At 44.9% G+C, this 17,273-nt stretch overlaps 1 protein-coding gene across 1 annotated transcript in view; it reads right to left on the minus strand.

Annotated features, from left to right (window-relative positions):
* Positions 1 to 17,273, minus strand: part of DNAH14 (dynein axonemal heavy chain 14) — a 476,940-nt gene that overhangs the window by 185,396 nt on the left and 274,271 nt on the right. The window contains exons 49-53 of the mRNA XM_084624945.1: positions 16,487 to 16,716; positions 15,050 to 15,187; positions 5,711 to 5,869; positions 4,610 to 4,742; positions 3,918 to 4,000 (exon numbers count right to left, since the gene is read on the minus strand). Coding sequence (XP_084481071.1) covers positions 3,918 to 4,000; positions 4,610 to 4,742; positions 5,711 to 5,869; positions 15,050 to 15,187; positions 16,487 to 16,716 — 743 coding nt within the window. The remainder of the gene's footprint in view (positions 1 to 3,917; positions 4,001 to 4,609; positions 4,743 to 5,710; positions 5,870 to 15,049; positions 15,188 to 16,486; positions 16,717 to 17,273) is intronic.

A 17,273-nucleotide genomic window follows, 5' to 3' on the forward strand; every position in this document is an offset into this window, starting at 1 on the left:
GAATAGAACACTGTTTTACTTGTTTGGATTTTGGTACAATTCAAACGTACTTCTATGATTTAACCATAATTTTATAGTTTGAATTCAAAGCATCTCATTGCCTGTGTATCTTAAAAAAGCATATTTAAAACATAAGTTAAAAATGTTTTCTTCTCCTGAAAGAGATAAAGGAAGTTTACTACTAAGCTACTGTGTAAAATATATACATTATTTATTCAAAAATTGTTTTTCCAAATATAGAGATTACATTAAAAAGTTTAAAAAAATTCTTAACAGTGGAAGACGACCAAAACACCAGCTAATTCTCCACCAGAATTACTTATGACAGTGGTTCTCAAACTTCAGCAAACCAAGGACCCTCATTTTGATTTAAAATTTTTTGGGGACTTCCCAAGCCCTCCCACTCAGCCCCAGGCTCTGCCCCCACTCCACCCATTCCCCCAAAGCCCCACCCCTGCTCCACCTCTTCCCTCCTCCCACTCACTCCATCCCCCTCCCTCCATCGCTCGCTCTCCCCCACCCTCACTCACTTTCACCAGGCTGGGGCATAGGGTGACCAGGTGTCCGGTTTTCGACTGGAACACCAGGTTGAAAAGGGACCCTGGTGGCTCTGGTCAGCACCACCGACCGGGCCATTAAAGGTTCAGTTGGCGGAGCTGTGGCGCTAAGGCAGGCTAGTCCTTACGAGTCCTGGCATCACGCTGCGCCCCAGAAGCAGCCAGCAGGTCTGGCTCTGCCCCCACCCTGAGCACCAGCCAATGGGAGCTGGGGGGCGGTGCCTGTGGGCGAGAGCAGTGCACAGAACCTCCTGCCCGCCCAACCTACTAGAGCCGGACCTGCTGCTGGCCGCTTCCAGGGCATGTACAACGCAGTGAAAGGACAGGCAGGCAGCCTGCCTTAGCCCTGCTGCACCGCTGACCGGGAGCCATCCAAGGTAAGCCTGCGCCTCAACCCCAATCCCCAACCCTCTGCCCCAACCCTGAGCCCCCGCAAACCCGGAGCCCCCTGCTATACCCCAAACCCCTGGACCCCCAGGCCAGATCCCACACCCTCTCTACACCCCAAACCCCTGGACCCCCAGCCCAGATCCCCCTTCCACACCGTGAACCCCTCATCCCTGAGCTCTCACCCTGTCCTCACCCCAACCCGCTGACTCAACCCCCAGCCCCCTCCTGCATTCCGAATCCCTCGGCCCCATCCCCCAGCCTGGAGCCCCCTCCTGCACCCTAAACCCCTCACCCTAAAGCCAGACCCCACAGCCGGAGCCTTCACCCGAAGCCCCTGCCCCAGCCCAGTGAAAATGAGTGAGGGTGGCGGAGAGTGAGCCACCGAGGGAGGGGGAATGTAGTGAGTGGGGGCGGGGCCTAGGGGAGGCACTAGGGTGTTTGGTTTTGTGCAATTAGAAAGTTGGCAACCCTACTGGGGTAGGGGGTTGGGGTGCAGGAGGGGATGCGGGCTCTGGGAGGGAGTTTGGGTGCGGGCTTTGGGCTGAGGCCAGGGGTTGGGATGCAGGAGGGAGATTGGGTATGGGGTGCAGGCTCTGGGCTGGGGCAGCAGGTTGGGTGTGGGAGGGAGTGGGAGCTCTGGGAGGAAGTTTGGGTTCAGGGTATGGGCTCTGGGCTGTTCCTCAGTGTGCAGGTGCTGGGAAGGAGGGGGAGGAGTTGATCAGTGGGGCTCAAGACCCCCTGGAGTATCCTCAGGGACCCCCAGGCGTCCGTGGACCCCAATTTGAGAAACGCTAACTGATGACATTGTATTTCCAGTTGTATATGAAGAATGAAAAGCTGTGAATAGCAACTCTACTGAATTGTGACAGAGGACACTGAAATTGGATATCCATTCTAGCCTGTATGCACCAACCTTCACATGGCAGCCATGCAAATTTCTGGAATTAGAACTTGATGACCAAAAAGAAATTGCAAAAGAGGTACCAGTTTTAGTACAAGAGACATTCCAGGACCCTACAGGAAATGTGCTGCAACATCACTTAAAACTGAGGGACATGAGTGACTTTGCCAAATGCGGCATTTTGTGGTGCATACTTTTAAGGTGGTGGCATTTTACATCCTCAGAACTCCATAACCATACTGTCTCTAACCTTCCACTTCAGGTAAGGTTATTGGGAAAGTTGTAGTGAAGCACCTCCTGTGTCATCTGGAGTTCTCAGATTTATTTCTTCTGTAATAATAATCCTTGAGTCCAGAGAACAGTATGAAAAATGAACCAATCTTACTGGCTGATAATTTCCTTCTAGCAATGGACAACAGTCATAGAGATTCTTTTAGATCTTTCAGTAACATTTGACATTGTTAGCCGTAAGGTTGTATTGACTTGTCTGTGAATTGTGCTGGGATGGATGAAATTACACGTAAGTGGTTCCATTCTTTTTTTGTTCCTTCACAGTGGTCCAAAAACATGTTGTTGGGCAATTGCCCAGTTAACTGCAGGGCTTTCTAATGCATGGCTGCTCAGGATTATTTTCGGTCATCCCTTCTGTTCAACATTTATGTGAAGTCATAAGGGGAGATAGCGAAGCAGTTTACGCTGTAGTGCACTCAGTCTGGAGATGACATGCAGCTTGACATCTCTCTCTCAAAAAAAGAAGCAACCAGTGCATTACATGGGCTTGATGACCAGTTGGAAGTTACAGCTAGTGCAGCAGTGCTTAGCAATGTGTGGCACTAGAAAAATACCACATGAACTGTCCAAACACTGCAGTAAATTCTTGTTCACCTGTAGATGTAATTTAAGATGTATAATTCCCTACAAGACTTATTTCTTAGCTATCTCCCTGTGCTATGTTATGACACCTGACATCAACCAGCATGCTCTCACTGTGATTCCCCATATATATTTGAATATCTAAGGGACTAGAGCAGGGGTTCTCAAACTGGGGGTCGTGACCCCTCAGGGAGTCACAAGGTTATTATATGGGGGGTTGTGAGCTGTCAGCCTCCATCCCCAAACCCTGCTTTGCCTCCAGCATTTATAATAGTGTTAAATACAAAAAAAGTGTTTTTAATTTATAAGGGGTGTCGCACTCATAGGTTCATTGTGTGAAAGGGGTCAATACAAAAGTTTGAGAAACACAGGACTAGAGGCAAGAATTCCAATGCTAGATTTTACTTCTTCTGTTAGTTCTAAAGAAAGTAAGCTCGTTGACTTTCAGCTCAGGTGGAGCATGGCTGATCTATTTACCCTGGCTTTTGTCTGAACGAATGATGTTTTTATTTTATCCCTGGGAGTGAATCTACTACTGCATACTTAAATAATTTTTAAATAAATACATTTTTGTGCTGTATATTTCTTAGAAATTTTGTATAAGTGCCCAGAAATTTCTTTATAGATGCACTTAGATGAAAAATCAAAAAGACTTTGCTGAAGTATACTTACATTTTTCAAACACATTTTCACACCAATAAAATGTAACAACCACACACACATACAAGCTTTGTCCTTCCAATCAAATTGAAATACAATAATGATGAAAAGCTTGGTTTATTTTGGTGTCACTCTTATAGAAGCTTATCATGATTTGAGTTCTTGAGCTAATTTTGATGCCTGTATTCTCAGTTCTCCTACCAATGTCACATAAATATTCAAATGTTTATAAAAAAAAGTATAGTACTAGGATACTTGTATGCTTGTTACTAATTAATACAACTTTACAGTCATTTTTAGATGTGAAGTCCAGATTATCAGACAGACTTCAGCTCAGCCTCTTTTTCTGCAGGTATAGTTTGAACCTACAGTTCAAATGGTTAGACATCTAATCAGGATCAGATGTTGGTGTAATTAACTGCCCCCAACATTTTGCTCCAAAGTTTAATTAGAGATGCAAAATTTTTCTGATAAAAATCAAAGCTTTACTGAAAATCTGGTCCTAAAACCTTTTAGAAATGAATGCCATCTCATACCTGAGTCTCCATTTGAGGGCCACACTCTCTTCTGAGCACCTTGGAGTGTATCAACTGTTAGGTAACTGGAAATCTTTAACATACTGATCAGGAAGACACAAGTAGGAAAAACACAAAAGATTTTTGTAACTTAAGTGCCAAGAAGAAATAATACAATCAGAGTAATGAAATAAATCTTTTTTCTACGGGATGAGAATTTATACATAGTTCTAACAATGGAGCTGTGAATAACAATGTCAACATTTTTCAGGTACTTCTTCCTTTGGTATTGAAAACAGTTTGCTCTCAGTGAAGACTATTATTACTTTTAAAAAAAAGTTTAATTTAAATTTTAACACATTTTCCAATCTGGCCACATACAAAATCTGGAAAATTTCTCATTACATGAAAGACAGATTTCTTTAAAAATGTAAACTAATGGAATTTCACAAAACTCAAACAAATTCATCTTTGAGCTAAGAACAAGCATAAGTTATTTTGGCTAAAATATTAGTTTGTTCCAGAAAGTTAAAGCACTTGAAAATGGGGGTTTAAAATAAAACTGCTGCCTCAACCGCACTATAAGTATAGTATAATGCTATTATTAATGCCTATTATTTATTCATTATCAATCCTAAGGAAAGTTTGATTGTATTACTTCCTATGATATTAAATACTGATGGAAAATGTAAAACTGGACAGCCATCTACAACCTTGCTTTTTTAACTTCATTATATAAGATGACATCTCCTAAAATTGTTCCTGATTTTACAAATAATCCTCCTTGTTTCTGAAGTCTTTCAAGCATATTTTGAATCATGGCAGTCTTCCCAATACCAGAGTCTCCTAAAAAAACCCCAAAGACACAGAGAATTGAAACACTTAAGATCAAATTTTCAGTAATATGCATGGCAAAACTGTGTGCCAAAACATGAATTCATAATCTGCACACTATTACTGATATTGCACATGTTAAATCTTTGTTTATTTTATACCTTTCAATATTTTCTTAAATGTACAAAGGAGAAAAATTGATAAGAATATTATGTTTTGGAAAATGCTGCCACAGGGGAGCTGTGATGTTCAAGCTGGAAAGTTTTCATACTGTGCATGAGAGTACTCCTACCCAAGCTACAGCTGTTTTCATCTCTCTCTTAATGGACAATTTAAGACCTGAAAGTCAAAGATTACATAAAAGTGAAGATTTAGATTATATACTGTCCCTTACACATAAGGAAAAAAGAGCTGGGAAAGCAACAGCAGATACTGCAGATTCAGGAGTCAGTTTAGGGCTCATCTTCACAGTTTTTCTGGAAGTCAATTTATCAAAAGCTGTTTGAACGTTCAATTCAGATTGCTATTCATCCACCATTTTGCTAAACGCTTTTTTTTTTTTGAGAACGGTTTAAATCCCATCATCTTGCTGTGGGACAGATTCTGTTACCATCACTGACATTGAGTAATACCTTTTGTGAGTAGTCCCACTGATTCTAATGGGGTATTTTCTGGAGTAAGTTACTACTCGACATGAATAAGAGCGACAGAATTGGATACTGCAAGATTCAGCACCATCAGTCCTTTGTTATGCATATGCTATATATTAGATGTTAACTAATACTATATTCGGCTTTTCCTATGTAGAGAAGGGGTTAATAAAGTATTAAATAAAACTTATCAAACAAAGAACACTAGGCTAAAGGGAGTCAAGGGAATTCCTATGTCTGTATTTTATTTAAAATCTATTTGGACATGAATAATTTATTTAACAAACTACAGTATTTGCTTTGTTTTTAGAAGTTAAGAGTTTTTATTACCTGTGATAAGTACTGGATGTTTATTCATTAAAAGAAGGCTGGTTAGAAAAGAATAGCAAATTGTATCCATATTGGGTATAAGCTTTAGAGTATCTCCTCTTCCAGAGTTCACGTCTTTATTACTCCCAGATCTCAGGGAATCAGAAAATGATGTAGTCTCTGAATTAAAAAATAGATTGTTTACTTATAATTTCTGTTTTTTTAATCATTGTATTGATTAAGGAACTCACAAAATTATGTTGTTTTCCGCCCATGCTGCCTCCATATTGAACACATTCTTTCCATTCCTCCTTCCCAATACAATTCAGATAATGCTGCCCTCTTCCTGCTACTGAATTAATTTACACTGGGCGCTACATCTCTGCAGGGGTCCATTGTTGCTGCCACCCATTGCTGTGCCCCCTCTAAGGGAGGGAGCTGAACTGCTCAAGAGCTGATGGTTACTTTTGGGGGTAAGAAGGAGAAGGAGAGAGGAGGAGGGGCTGCCCTTCACAAACTGGGAGGGAGAAAGAGAAGCAGCTGAGCTTGAAGCCTGCTATGCTTCCTTCTGCTCTTCCTGTGAGAAATGTAGTTGGCCCAGCTGTTCAAGGATACATGTAAGTGACAAGAGAATTTGCCTCATTTTCTTTTAATGCTCTGCTTGACTGGCCAGTTGGTGTCTTGCTATGAATTAGTCTTTGAAAGAAATCCCTTGCTATGGATGTCAGTGTGTCTGATCCTAAACAATATAAATATTGGTAATCATGTCACCATGTTGGGGAAGCAGGTCTACAGGTTCCATGTGAGTGCCATTCATTGTCATTGTCAGAGTTATTGTCGGAAGTCTTGCAGCACACTCTGAAAATGGTCTGGCTTGAACTAGTCTCATCTCCTTTGATGGATCATTCCACAGTTCAAGCACTTTCACATAAAAAAACACCTTATCTACAAAACTCAAGAATGTCCCTGGGATTTTGTCAGTTGTGTTGTTCTACAGGATAACAGCTGCCTCAGTGGGTCAAGAATGGAGAAACAGAAGTTACTCGTAACCAGTTTTTTGAGACAGACTGCATATTCATACTCTGTGGGCACAGCCTAGATCAGGGGTCGGCAACCTTTCAGAAGTGGTGTGCCGAGTCTTCATTTATTCACTTTAATTTAAGGTTTCACGTGCCAGTAATACATTTTAACGTTTTTTAGAAGGTCTCTCTCTATAAGTCTATATATTATATAACTAAACTATTGTATGTAAAGTAAACAAGGTTTTCTAAATGTTTAAGAAGCTTCATTTAAAATTAAATTAAAATGCTGATCTTACGCCGCCGGCCCGCTCAGCCCGCTGCCAGCCTGGGGTTCCGTTCACCTAGGCCGGCAGCAGGCTGAGCGGGGCCTGCGGCTGGGACCCTGGCTGGCAGGGGCTGACAGCCAGAACTCCAGACCAGCAGCAGGCTGAGCGGGGCCAATGGCTGGGACCCCAGACCAGCAGTGGGCTGGGACCCCAGACCAGCAGTGGGCTGAGCAGCGCAGCCCACTGCCACTCAGCCCGCTGCTGGTCTGGGGTTCTGTCCTCCGGCTCCTGCCAGCCAGGGTTCTGGCTGCCGGCCCCACTCAGCCCGCTGCCAGTCTGGGATCCTGGCCCTGTCCACGTAGAGCGGGTACCTACCTTCTCCCTGGTTCTAGCCCATTGTCTTCCTCTCTCTCTGCACTGAGCTGAGGGTGGGAGTGCACTGAGCACAGGGCTGGGGGTGAAGGAGCAGGCTGGGAGTTGGGATGTGGGGTCTGGCCAGGAGCTAGAATGAGGGAGGGGGCTCAGGGTTGGGGCAGGAGATTTGGGTGTGGAGTGCTTAGCTGGGTAGCTCCCATTTGGTGCGAGACATGCAGGTAGGAATGTGGGGGGGGGTATAGGAGCTCCCATTTGGTGCTCACGGTGGGGGTGAGAATGTGGGGGGTGCAACAGTCAGGGCATGGGGGGTGGGGCTGGGTATGTGTGGGGGGTGCTGGAGTCAAGGCTGGGGTCATGGGGGGATGCAGGGGTCAGGGCAGAGGGCTGGTAGTGTGTGAGGAGCATGCAGGAGTCAGGGCACAGGGGGCTGGGTATATGTGGGGGGTGCTGGAGTCAGGACTGGGGTGTGTGGGGGGTGCAGGAGTCAGGGCAGAGATCTGGGGGCATGTGTGGGGGGTGCTGGAGTCAGGGCTGGGGTCGTGAGGGAGTGCAGGGGTCAGGGAAGGAGGCTGGGGTGTATGACGGGTGCAGAGATCAGGGCAGAGAGCTGGGTGTATGTGAGGGGGGTGCAGCGATCAGGGCAGAGGGCTAGGGGTATGGGCTGGGGTCGTGGGGGTGCTCCCAGCCACCTGCCCAGAGCGGCTCACGGCAGGGGGCTGGAGGGGATATGCCCTGATTCCACCCCCCTTCCCCAAGGCCCAGTCCCCACGTCTTCTCCGCCTCCTCCCTGGAGCAGCGAGCGCGCTGTGGCTCCGCTTCTGCCCCTCCCTAGCAAGGGCCATCAGCTGATCAGCAGCAGGGACGGAGAGGAGGGGCAGGCACCCAGCACGGTGGGGGGAGCGGGGAGCTTGCCTGTCCTGCAGCAGCAGCTGGCAGGACCAAGCTTCTTCATCCTACCCCTGCACGGGGTCAGGAGAAGAAGAATGGGCCAGGGCGGGCAGGATTTTTAATGGCACGCTGCTGCCTGCCGGGGTCCCGGCCTGGGTTCGGCAGTGGGTGCTGAGTGGGGCCAGCGGCTGGGACCCGGCAGGCAGCCACGTGCCATTAAAAATTGGCTGGCGTGCCGTCTTTGGCATACGCTCCATAGATTGCCGACCCCTGGCCTAGATGATTAAAACTTCTCATAGCAATGTCATTGGAGTGCTCATGTGCCCCCTCCTGCTCTTCCCCTTAGAGTTCCTGAATATTCTGAGGATAAAGCTATAAAAAGGGGCATAGCACCTGCTATTCCCTGAGTTTCTTCCACTGCCACTGCAGTGATTATATTAGGACTCGGAGGAAGAGAGAAAGGTGGGTGGGGAGTGCGTATATGCAGAGTCAACCCTGAAAAACTCACCACAAGTAAGAAGTCTTCACCTCTTTTTGAGTGTCCTCTGCATATTCCCTCTCTTTGGCTAGTTTGGAAAGTAGTACCCCATCAATGGGTGGTGGGACTTGGTGTCCTAATTAAATATAGATTCAAGCACTGCCCTACCAAACTGAGCATCTGATTTGAACAGTAGGGCCCAGATTTTTAAAGGTATTTAAGTGTTGCTGCACTTCTGTAGGTAGAAGGCCAAGGCTCAACAGATAATCCAGAAAGTAGAGCTTCCTGTTCTCTCTGGATACATGGGGCTTCTGACAGAAGACAGATAAGTGGATGACCTGGTTCAGATGGAATCCTAAGATTACTTTTGGAATGAATTTAGGATGTTACCTGAAGGAAACCTTATCCTTATGAAACACCACACAGGGAGGGTTCGCCATAAGGAGCTCTGCTTACCTACTCTTCGGCTGAGGTGATTGCAACCAGAAAAGCAACTTTCATTGGTAGATGAGTGAAGTAACATGAGGCTAAAGGTTTGAATGGGGAATTCATTAATGCTGACAGGATGAGAATTGAGGTTACATATTGGGGTAGGTTTCAGCATCAGAAGAAAGATTCTGACAAGTCCCTTCAGAAACCTTCCTGTAGTTAGATGAGCAAAGTCTCATTGTTTTCCAGAAGATGAAAGACACTAATAGCCACCACATGCTCTTGCAAGGAGCTGAGAGACAACCCTAGTGTTTTCCAGGGAGAGGAGGTAGTCCAGAATAATAGGGATCTAGAACTGTCTGGGGATAGCCTATGATGCTAATCATGTGGAGAATTTCTTCCATTTTCCTTTATAGCATTTTCTCATGGAGTCTTTTCCACTATTCTTAAGGATGGATTGTACAACCTCTGAGTATGACCTCTCTAAATTTGTCATCCATCCAAATACCAAGACACTATATGGAGAAATGCTGTATTGGGAGGGGTGATCTTGCCTCTGGACTGGGTCAATAGGTCTGGTAAGAGCTGAATGAAGATGCACAGATGCAAGGCCTTCTGGAGAATGCTGGTGAACCTGAAGTGCCTCGGCCACACAGGAGACAGTGACACTTTGCCTTGCTTGATCTTCCTTAGTAAGAGAGGTATAGGCAGGAATGTGTACTTTAGTGGTTCCAACCATTGTACTAGAAATATACACAAAAGTGGAGTTTTGGCCCCAGGCTGCTTAGGAGCAGTAGGCTGGGCATTTTTTGCTCTTGTGAGATACAAAGAGAACTCATGGTAGGAGTCCTCATTGAATAATGCTCCAAACTGCTGAGTCACATACTTCCCACTCATTGTCTTTGGAGAAATGTCTGCTGAGGCTGTCTGCCAGAGCGCTCTGAATCTCTAGAAGGTGCACTACCAAGGTGGTTGCCTAGGGGGAGATACAACAATTCCATAGATTGACAGCCTTTATGTAAAGAAGGATGGACCTTGCTCCTTCCTGTTGATATAATAAACAGTTTGCCACATTGTCCAACATAACCTAAACATGCAGGGATGGATGGATAGAACCATTGCAAGCTTTGGGCACTTTGTGCAACCTAGTAGGGAGAAGTCTGTAATTAACCTTTTTGTGGGTGGTGGATGATGAAGAGAACCACTACACACACACTATCTTCATGTTTTCCCGCCTAGGTGAGTGCTGTCAAAAGCCTGTGGAGAAGCAAGAACAACTTATCCAGATTGCGATTGCTTGGCAAATAGATTGTCTGCAACCATGTATGTAGACATTACAGACAAAATCTTGCAAAAGGAGTCACATATATAATGAAGCCATATGGTCTATGACAACAAGACAGGATCATACTGTTATCTGAGGGCTCAATCCAAGTTGAGAGATGAGATCCTTCATTGCTTGGAACTGGACCTGAGGTAGGAATGCTTTGGCCATGTTTGAATCCAAAGTCACTCCAATAAAGTCTATAGTCTGTGTGGGAGCTAAAGTGGACTTTTCTGCTTTTACTTTTTATTTTTCTGCCTTCACTCCTACAATTGTAGGGATCAGATTAGGGACAGAGTTGCCACATGTACTTCCTGGCATGACTTTCTCAAAACCAGTCAGTCTTCTAGGTATAAGAATGTTGATGTGTCTCAATGACGCTGCCACTACTGACAAGTCCTTTGTGAAGACTTGCTGAGCTGTCAAGAGGTGGAAGGGGAGCACTCTGTATTGGTAATGATGATAAACCACAGGAATTTCCTGTGTGTAGGGTGGAGATCTACGTGAAAATAAATATCCTTTAAATTGAGAGCTGTAAACCAATTACTCCAGTTTAGTGAGGGAATTATAGAGGCCAGAGTGATCATTCCGTATCTCAGGCGAAGGATGAAGACATTAAACTGTCTGAAATCTAGTATGGGCCTCCAGCCTCCTTCTTCTTGGGGATACGGAAATACCTTGAGTAAGATTCTTTTCCCTGGTGTTGGGGTAGTACTGGCTCTATGGCTCCCAGATGGAGCAGGGAGTCTTTCTTAGCATCTCTTGTGAGAGGAGTCCCTAGAGTGGGATGGGGGAGAGGGTTTTAAAGGGGGAATGGACAGGAACTTTATTGTACAACTAGTGGTGATAGTTTCCAGAACCCATTTGTTTGATGTTTTATGGTGCCATGCAGAGGATAAGGTGGCTGTCACCCGGGGTATGGGAATCTGATACAAGTAGATTTGGCAGGCGGACTGGTTTACAGCTCTTGACAGTGCTGTCAAAAGGCTTACTCAGTGAGAGACTGGGCCCAGAAGGAGAAAAAAGGGGAAAAGTTCTGTTTACTTTGCTGTATTCTTTCATGTTTTCTAGGAGGCTCATTAGCTTTCTGCTGGTAAAAGGGTTAAGTAGCTGCTGTTGTCAGTGAGACTGAGGCTTAGGGCATTTCATCTGTGGTGCAGGAGGATAGGTACCCAGAGAATTTCCTTTGAAGGACCTCCACAGTTAACTGGACTTTTTGGGAAATCCAGAGGATCAGAGCCACAAAGCCCGTCTCATGACTACAGATGTTGCCACCAAGCACGAGGCTGTATCAGCTGCATCTACTGAAGCCTGGAAGGCAGACCTGGCTATCAATATACCCTCTTCAATGACTATTTGACACTGAAGTTTGTGTTCTGGAGGCAGCTAGTTGATGAATTCAGAGACCCTATTATAATTAATAAAAGCATACTTTGCCATTAAAGCCTGGTAATTTACTGTGTAGAACTGTAAAGTGTCAGAAATGAAGTTCTTTTTCCTAAAGACGTCTAGATGTTTGGTATCCCTATCTGTGAGTGCAGATCTGTGTTGGTGTTGCTTGTTCCTTTTGGTGACAGGCTACACCACTAAAGAGTCTGGACTAGGGTGTGAGAAACAGTATTATGCCCTTTTAGGGCATGGCTACACTTGCGGATATAGAGCGCTTTGAGTTAAACCAGCCTTCATAGAGCGCAGTAGGGAAAGCGCTGCAATCTGTCCACACTGACAGCTACAAGCACATTGGCATGGCCACATTAGCAGCTCTTGCAATGGCCACAGAGAGCAGTGCATTGTGGTAGCTATCCCAGCATGCAAGTGGCTGCAACGTGGTTTTCAAATGGGGGTGGGGTGGGGTGGAGTGTGACAGGGAGTGTGTTGTGTGTATGTGAGGGGAGAGAGAGTGGGTTTTTGGTGGGGCTGAGAGTATGTCAGCATGCTGTCTTGTAAGTTCAGACAGCAGCAGGCCCCCCTCTCCTCCCGCCTCTCTCTCTTACTCACAGCTTTCCACAGTAATGGTTGCTTTACTGTCCTTGGTGCAAAGTCACCAGTTTGTAAATGGTCACCAGTTTGTCTTGGAGCAGATAAGCATGCCAGCTGTCAGAAATGGAGTTTTCAACGGGCATATCTGCATTCCTACAGCGAGTTCAAAACAATGAGAAGAGTGGCCACTTGACTTAAGGGGATTATGGGATGTTTCCAGAGGCTGATCAGAGTGCAGTAATGCAACACCTCGTTCACACTGACGCCCAGGTGTTTCAGCCAAGGCTCAACAAGCGTTAATCTTCTCACCAAGGTGGAGTACCAGGAGCGCTCTAGCCGTGGAGTTAGAGCGCTCTACATGCCTTGCCAGTGTTGACAGGTAGTGAGCTAGGGTGCTTTAATGTGCTCTAACTCGCAAATGTAGCCAAGCCCTTAGACAGTACAAAATATTTCTTCTCCATTCCTTTTGGAGTGGAAGCATAGGTGGATGGAGTATGCCAGACCATTTTGGCTGGTTCTAAGATAGCCTCATAGATTGGCAATGCCACCTTACTACGATCTAAGCTCTGGAGAACATCCAGTAATTTATGATATCCTGTATTTCTTCCATGGGGATCTAGAGTGATTTTTCTAAGATGATCTTGGTGTTGTCTATAGTTGTCTGCTGGTGACAGTGAGGCTGATGAGACCTATTCACTTGGTGAGGTTGATAATAACTCTGCCGTCAGATTCTCTCTCTTCCTTGGAGTGTTCCTGAGTGGGTTGGGGTTCTTCCCCAGGTGGGGATATATGCCTTGACTCTTGTTCTGTATTCAGGATATCTCATATAAGGATCCCAGGAACTCCAATAAATCCATTGAGAGGGATCACAGAGGTAATGATAGGAGATAACGGTCCCTCCGAGGAACTGGGTAGCCTCTCCTGTGGGAGTGGGAAGGTGCCCATTAAATCTTAGAGCCTCTGTTGGGGCCGACTTCCCATCTTGATAAAACCCGTGAAGCTCTCCCACTGACCCCAGGTTCATTAGAGGAGTACAAATCCTCTGTGTGGATGGGCAGGACCATCAGTACTGGTGGTGGTCTTATCATGGCTCAGCTAGTAGATGGCATTAGTGAATGACGAACCAATGGTGTGGGCAAGGACCAGATCTGACAGTACTGGCAACTCTGAGTCTGCACAGATTGTAGGGTCCTCTGGGATAGTGTATCTGACCCTTATTGCTGGGGGACAAACAGGACAAACCCTTGGCGGTGCTGGTGGTGCCAGTTTTGGGTGAACGGCAGTTCTTGGTATCAACAACTCCTTCTCCATGCAAGTTGGTACCATTGGTGGAGGAGGCATCCACTTGCTCCTTTCCCTTACTGGTATGGAGAATAGTTTCACTCCTTCAGCGGTTGAAATTCCTCAGGGAATTTTTGGTTCTCAGAGCTGAGAAACTGGTACCCTGGCTCCTTGTGAGCTCCTGACACACATGTAACAGAGCATAGAGTATCATCTGAGTCAGAAGGGGTCTGGGAAGAAGTCCTTTTCTTAAATGAGGACTTAGAAAGGGATTTCTCACATTTATTCTTGTGAGAGAGTTTACCCTTACCCTAGTCATGTTTGCTTTGTTTGCTAGTGTCCTTAACTTTGCTCTCAGCAGTTCTGGAGCTGGAGACAACCTTGATCGAATGGGGCACTTCTTGACACTTCTGCCTGATGTATAAGGGGGTCTGATGGGTTGGATCAAGGCCTCGTTGAGCAATCCATCAGGAATCTTCTAAATCTGAAATTATGGGATTTATCGGTTCAGTGAAGGAAGGAGCAGCAGATATTATACATAGAGGGGATGTGAGCTTCCCCAAGGCAATGCAGTCAAGTGGTTGTCACTGACCAGGAAGGTCTGGGGGCAGATTACACAGATCTTGAATCCTGGGGTCTTGGGCATACTAGGTACTCTGTACAGGGGAGTGAGAGAGAGGGCAGGGATCCCAGACTTCTGGCTCCTAAACCTATCTCTAACCCTAGAATAAACTTATATAAGGCCAAATTATTTACAACTGCTTACACTAAAATAAAGAATGCTAGCTAAAGCTGTGGATACTAGACAAGTTCTGTCTCAGGCCACAGGTGGTAAAAAGGAAATAGAGAGGTCGTAGGTCTGCACCACTCCTTATATTCTTGGTTTGGAACATGAGGAGTAGAAGGGCACAGGTGCAGACCAAAGGACTCTGCTAGTGAACAATCTTCAGGTCTCAGGCATATGAAGTGCATGTGCACCTTGACTGAATACATATAGGGACCATAACTTGAAGGAGAATGCTGTTGGCTGTCTCAGCACAGACATTAAGAAATGGATGATTACAAAAAACTGAACTATCCTCTCATCCATGCAGGTGGTATCTCCAAGTCAAATTTGAGATATGCTCAATGAACACCCAGAGGATAGTTTACCCCATCACTCACAATACTGTACTTGTTCTGAGGATAAACAGAGGACTCCAATCTACAGTGGTGTGAATCTTTCATTTTTGTAAGCACTATATTTAAAGGGAAAAAAGATCCTCCCATAATAAAGTAGATAATACAGTACTAAAGATTTTTGCTGAGGAATCTTACCTTGCTGAATTAGAAACTGAGTGGTAGGAACTAAGTCTGTCCATGGTGCAAAGTCACCAGTTTGTAAATCCACAAAATACTCAAAGATAACCCTGTCTCCAGCTGGGAACTGAATGCCTGGGAAGTTGGAATCAGATACTGAAGCAGATAGACAAATCCTCAGCTTGTGCACATTAGAATTTGACGTCAAAGAGTTATGACAATTTATACCAGCTGAGGATCTTCCCCAGAGAAATTAGAGATTTCATATTGTTCAACTGCCTCTTTAAGTGTGGTGCTGGAAAGCTAAACAACTGAACAGTAGTCAATATAGCTTATTTCTCAAAGAAATGAAATGTGTACATATATTTCTAGATTTTTAAAAAACACTTTAAACATCTCTCCTTCTTATCACTCATTGCAAGGTCAAAAATACATTTTGATTATCAATAAGGGTATGCCACATTGAAAAAAACCCATGGCAGTGAGTCTCAGAGCCTTGTCAACTGCCTTGGGCTCACGCTACGGGACTAAAATACCAGTGTAGATGTGCTTGCTCAAGCTACAGCCTGCACTCTGAAACCGGGCAAGAGAGGTGGGTCTCAGAGCCTGGGCTTCACCCCAAGAGGGCATGTCTACACTGCTATTTTTAGCCCCATAGTGCAAGTCCTGCAAAACAAAGTCACCAGACTGGGGCGCTCATGATATGTTTATACTGTAATTAAAAACCCGTGGCTGGCCCATGGCAGCTGATTCATGCTCACAGGGCTCAGGCCAAGGGGCCTGATGGTCTAGTGATGGTGTAGACATTTGGGCTTGGGCTGGAGCCCAGGCTTTAGCACCATGTGAGGTGGGAGGGTCCCAGAGCTTGGGCTGCAGCCTGAGCCCAAATGTCTACACCATCATTAAACAACCCCTTAGCCCGAGCCCAAGCCAGCTAGCACAGACCAGCCATGGGGGTTTAATTGCAGTGGAGATGTACCCTGCCACAAGTGTTTCTTTGCAGCGTAGACACACTCTAAATAAATGATCCTTCTAAATTTAAACTGATTAGCAACTCTGGAACTACACGTATTTTCTGCTGCTTTGTGAACAGTTTTTCAGCAATCAGCCAAAGTGGAAATCATGGCTGGCCTACCCTGACAACTTCACCTCTCCCAGTCACAGTATTATTAATGACTGTGACTTTGTCTGAATATGATAATTACACAAATTATTTTGGGGAGAAAATCTGGGACTTTGAAAACAGATAATTATTCAGCTAATTTGATCTTTTTTAGTTTTTAAGTATTATACATTGTAAAAAGTGTACAAAACCATATATATAATATGTGGCTTTTAAGTCCAAACATGAACATTTTTTATTTATAATATTTGGTTCTAAAAGATGAAAACCTTCAAACTAATTATAATAGAAACACCATAAAATTAATGAATACGACATATAGCAAAACTTACCAATAGGTGATTCTCCTTCAAATATATCACGAACAAAGTTACTGAAACTGCGTGTTACAGTTACAAGAGACTCATCTTGGGTATCTATGCCAATCAGAGACTCTTCCTCATAATCAGCCTCTCGTCTTAAAACTCCTCCAACTACCCAAGTAAATGCAAAGACATACAGTTTCCCTAATAATGATGGCAGTTTGTCAGGATACTTCTCCAAAAACCATTTCTGATCTTCCCTGAAATCAATGAAAAAGAAGTAGGTTCAGTAATATTACAACACGCTATTACTATTGTAGTCAACTGCTTCATTGCAAGTCATTAACTTATATGTTATAAATTGTTAATATGCAACAAGTAGGTTTATAAACATAAGGACTGGTAGGGTGACATTTTCAAAAGATATGCATGGTTGCTAATAGCCAAGTGGCGTGCAACATATTACACAGTTGTTGTGTACCAGATGGTAAATAATTCTGTAGTACTGCTGCCAAGGGTTCTCAAAAAGCCCCAATAAGGCACGATACATTAAGAGTATTACTCCACTTTTCCTAATACAATGGTGCTGTTTCAGTGTGAGACTGTGGTCCCTTGGCCGGAACCTGGAGTAGAGGGTGGGCTAACACAATTCCAAGATACTGTGGCTGAACGCCAACCTCGTCCCCATGGGTCCCGCATTTCCAGGTGGTTTATGCTAGCCTCAGAGGCTCACTGCAACCCTCCACGTAGCCCTTCTCTCTCTAGGGCCAGAGTTACAGTCTACTGAGCCCTTTTCATCATAAGCCAGCAAGGATGT

This window comes from Lepidochelys olivacea (genome assembly GCF_965140295.1).
Source record: "Lepidochelys olivacea isolate rLepOli2 genome assembly, chromosome: 3".
NCBI lineage: Eukaryota > Metazoa > Chordata > Testudines > Cheloniidae > Lepidochelys > Lepidochelys olivacea.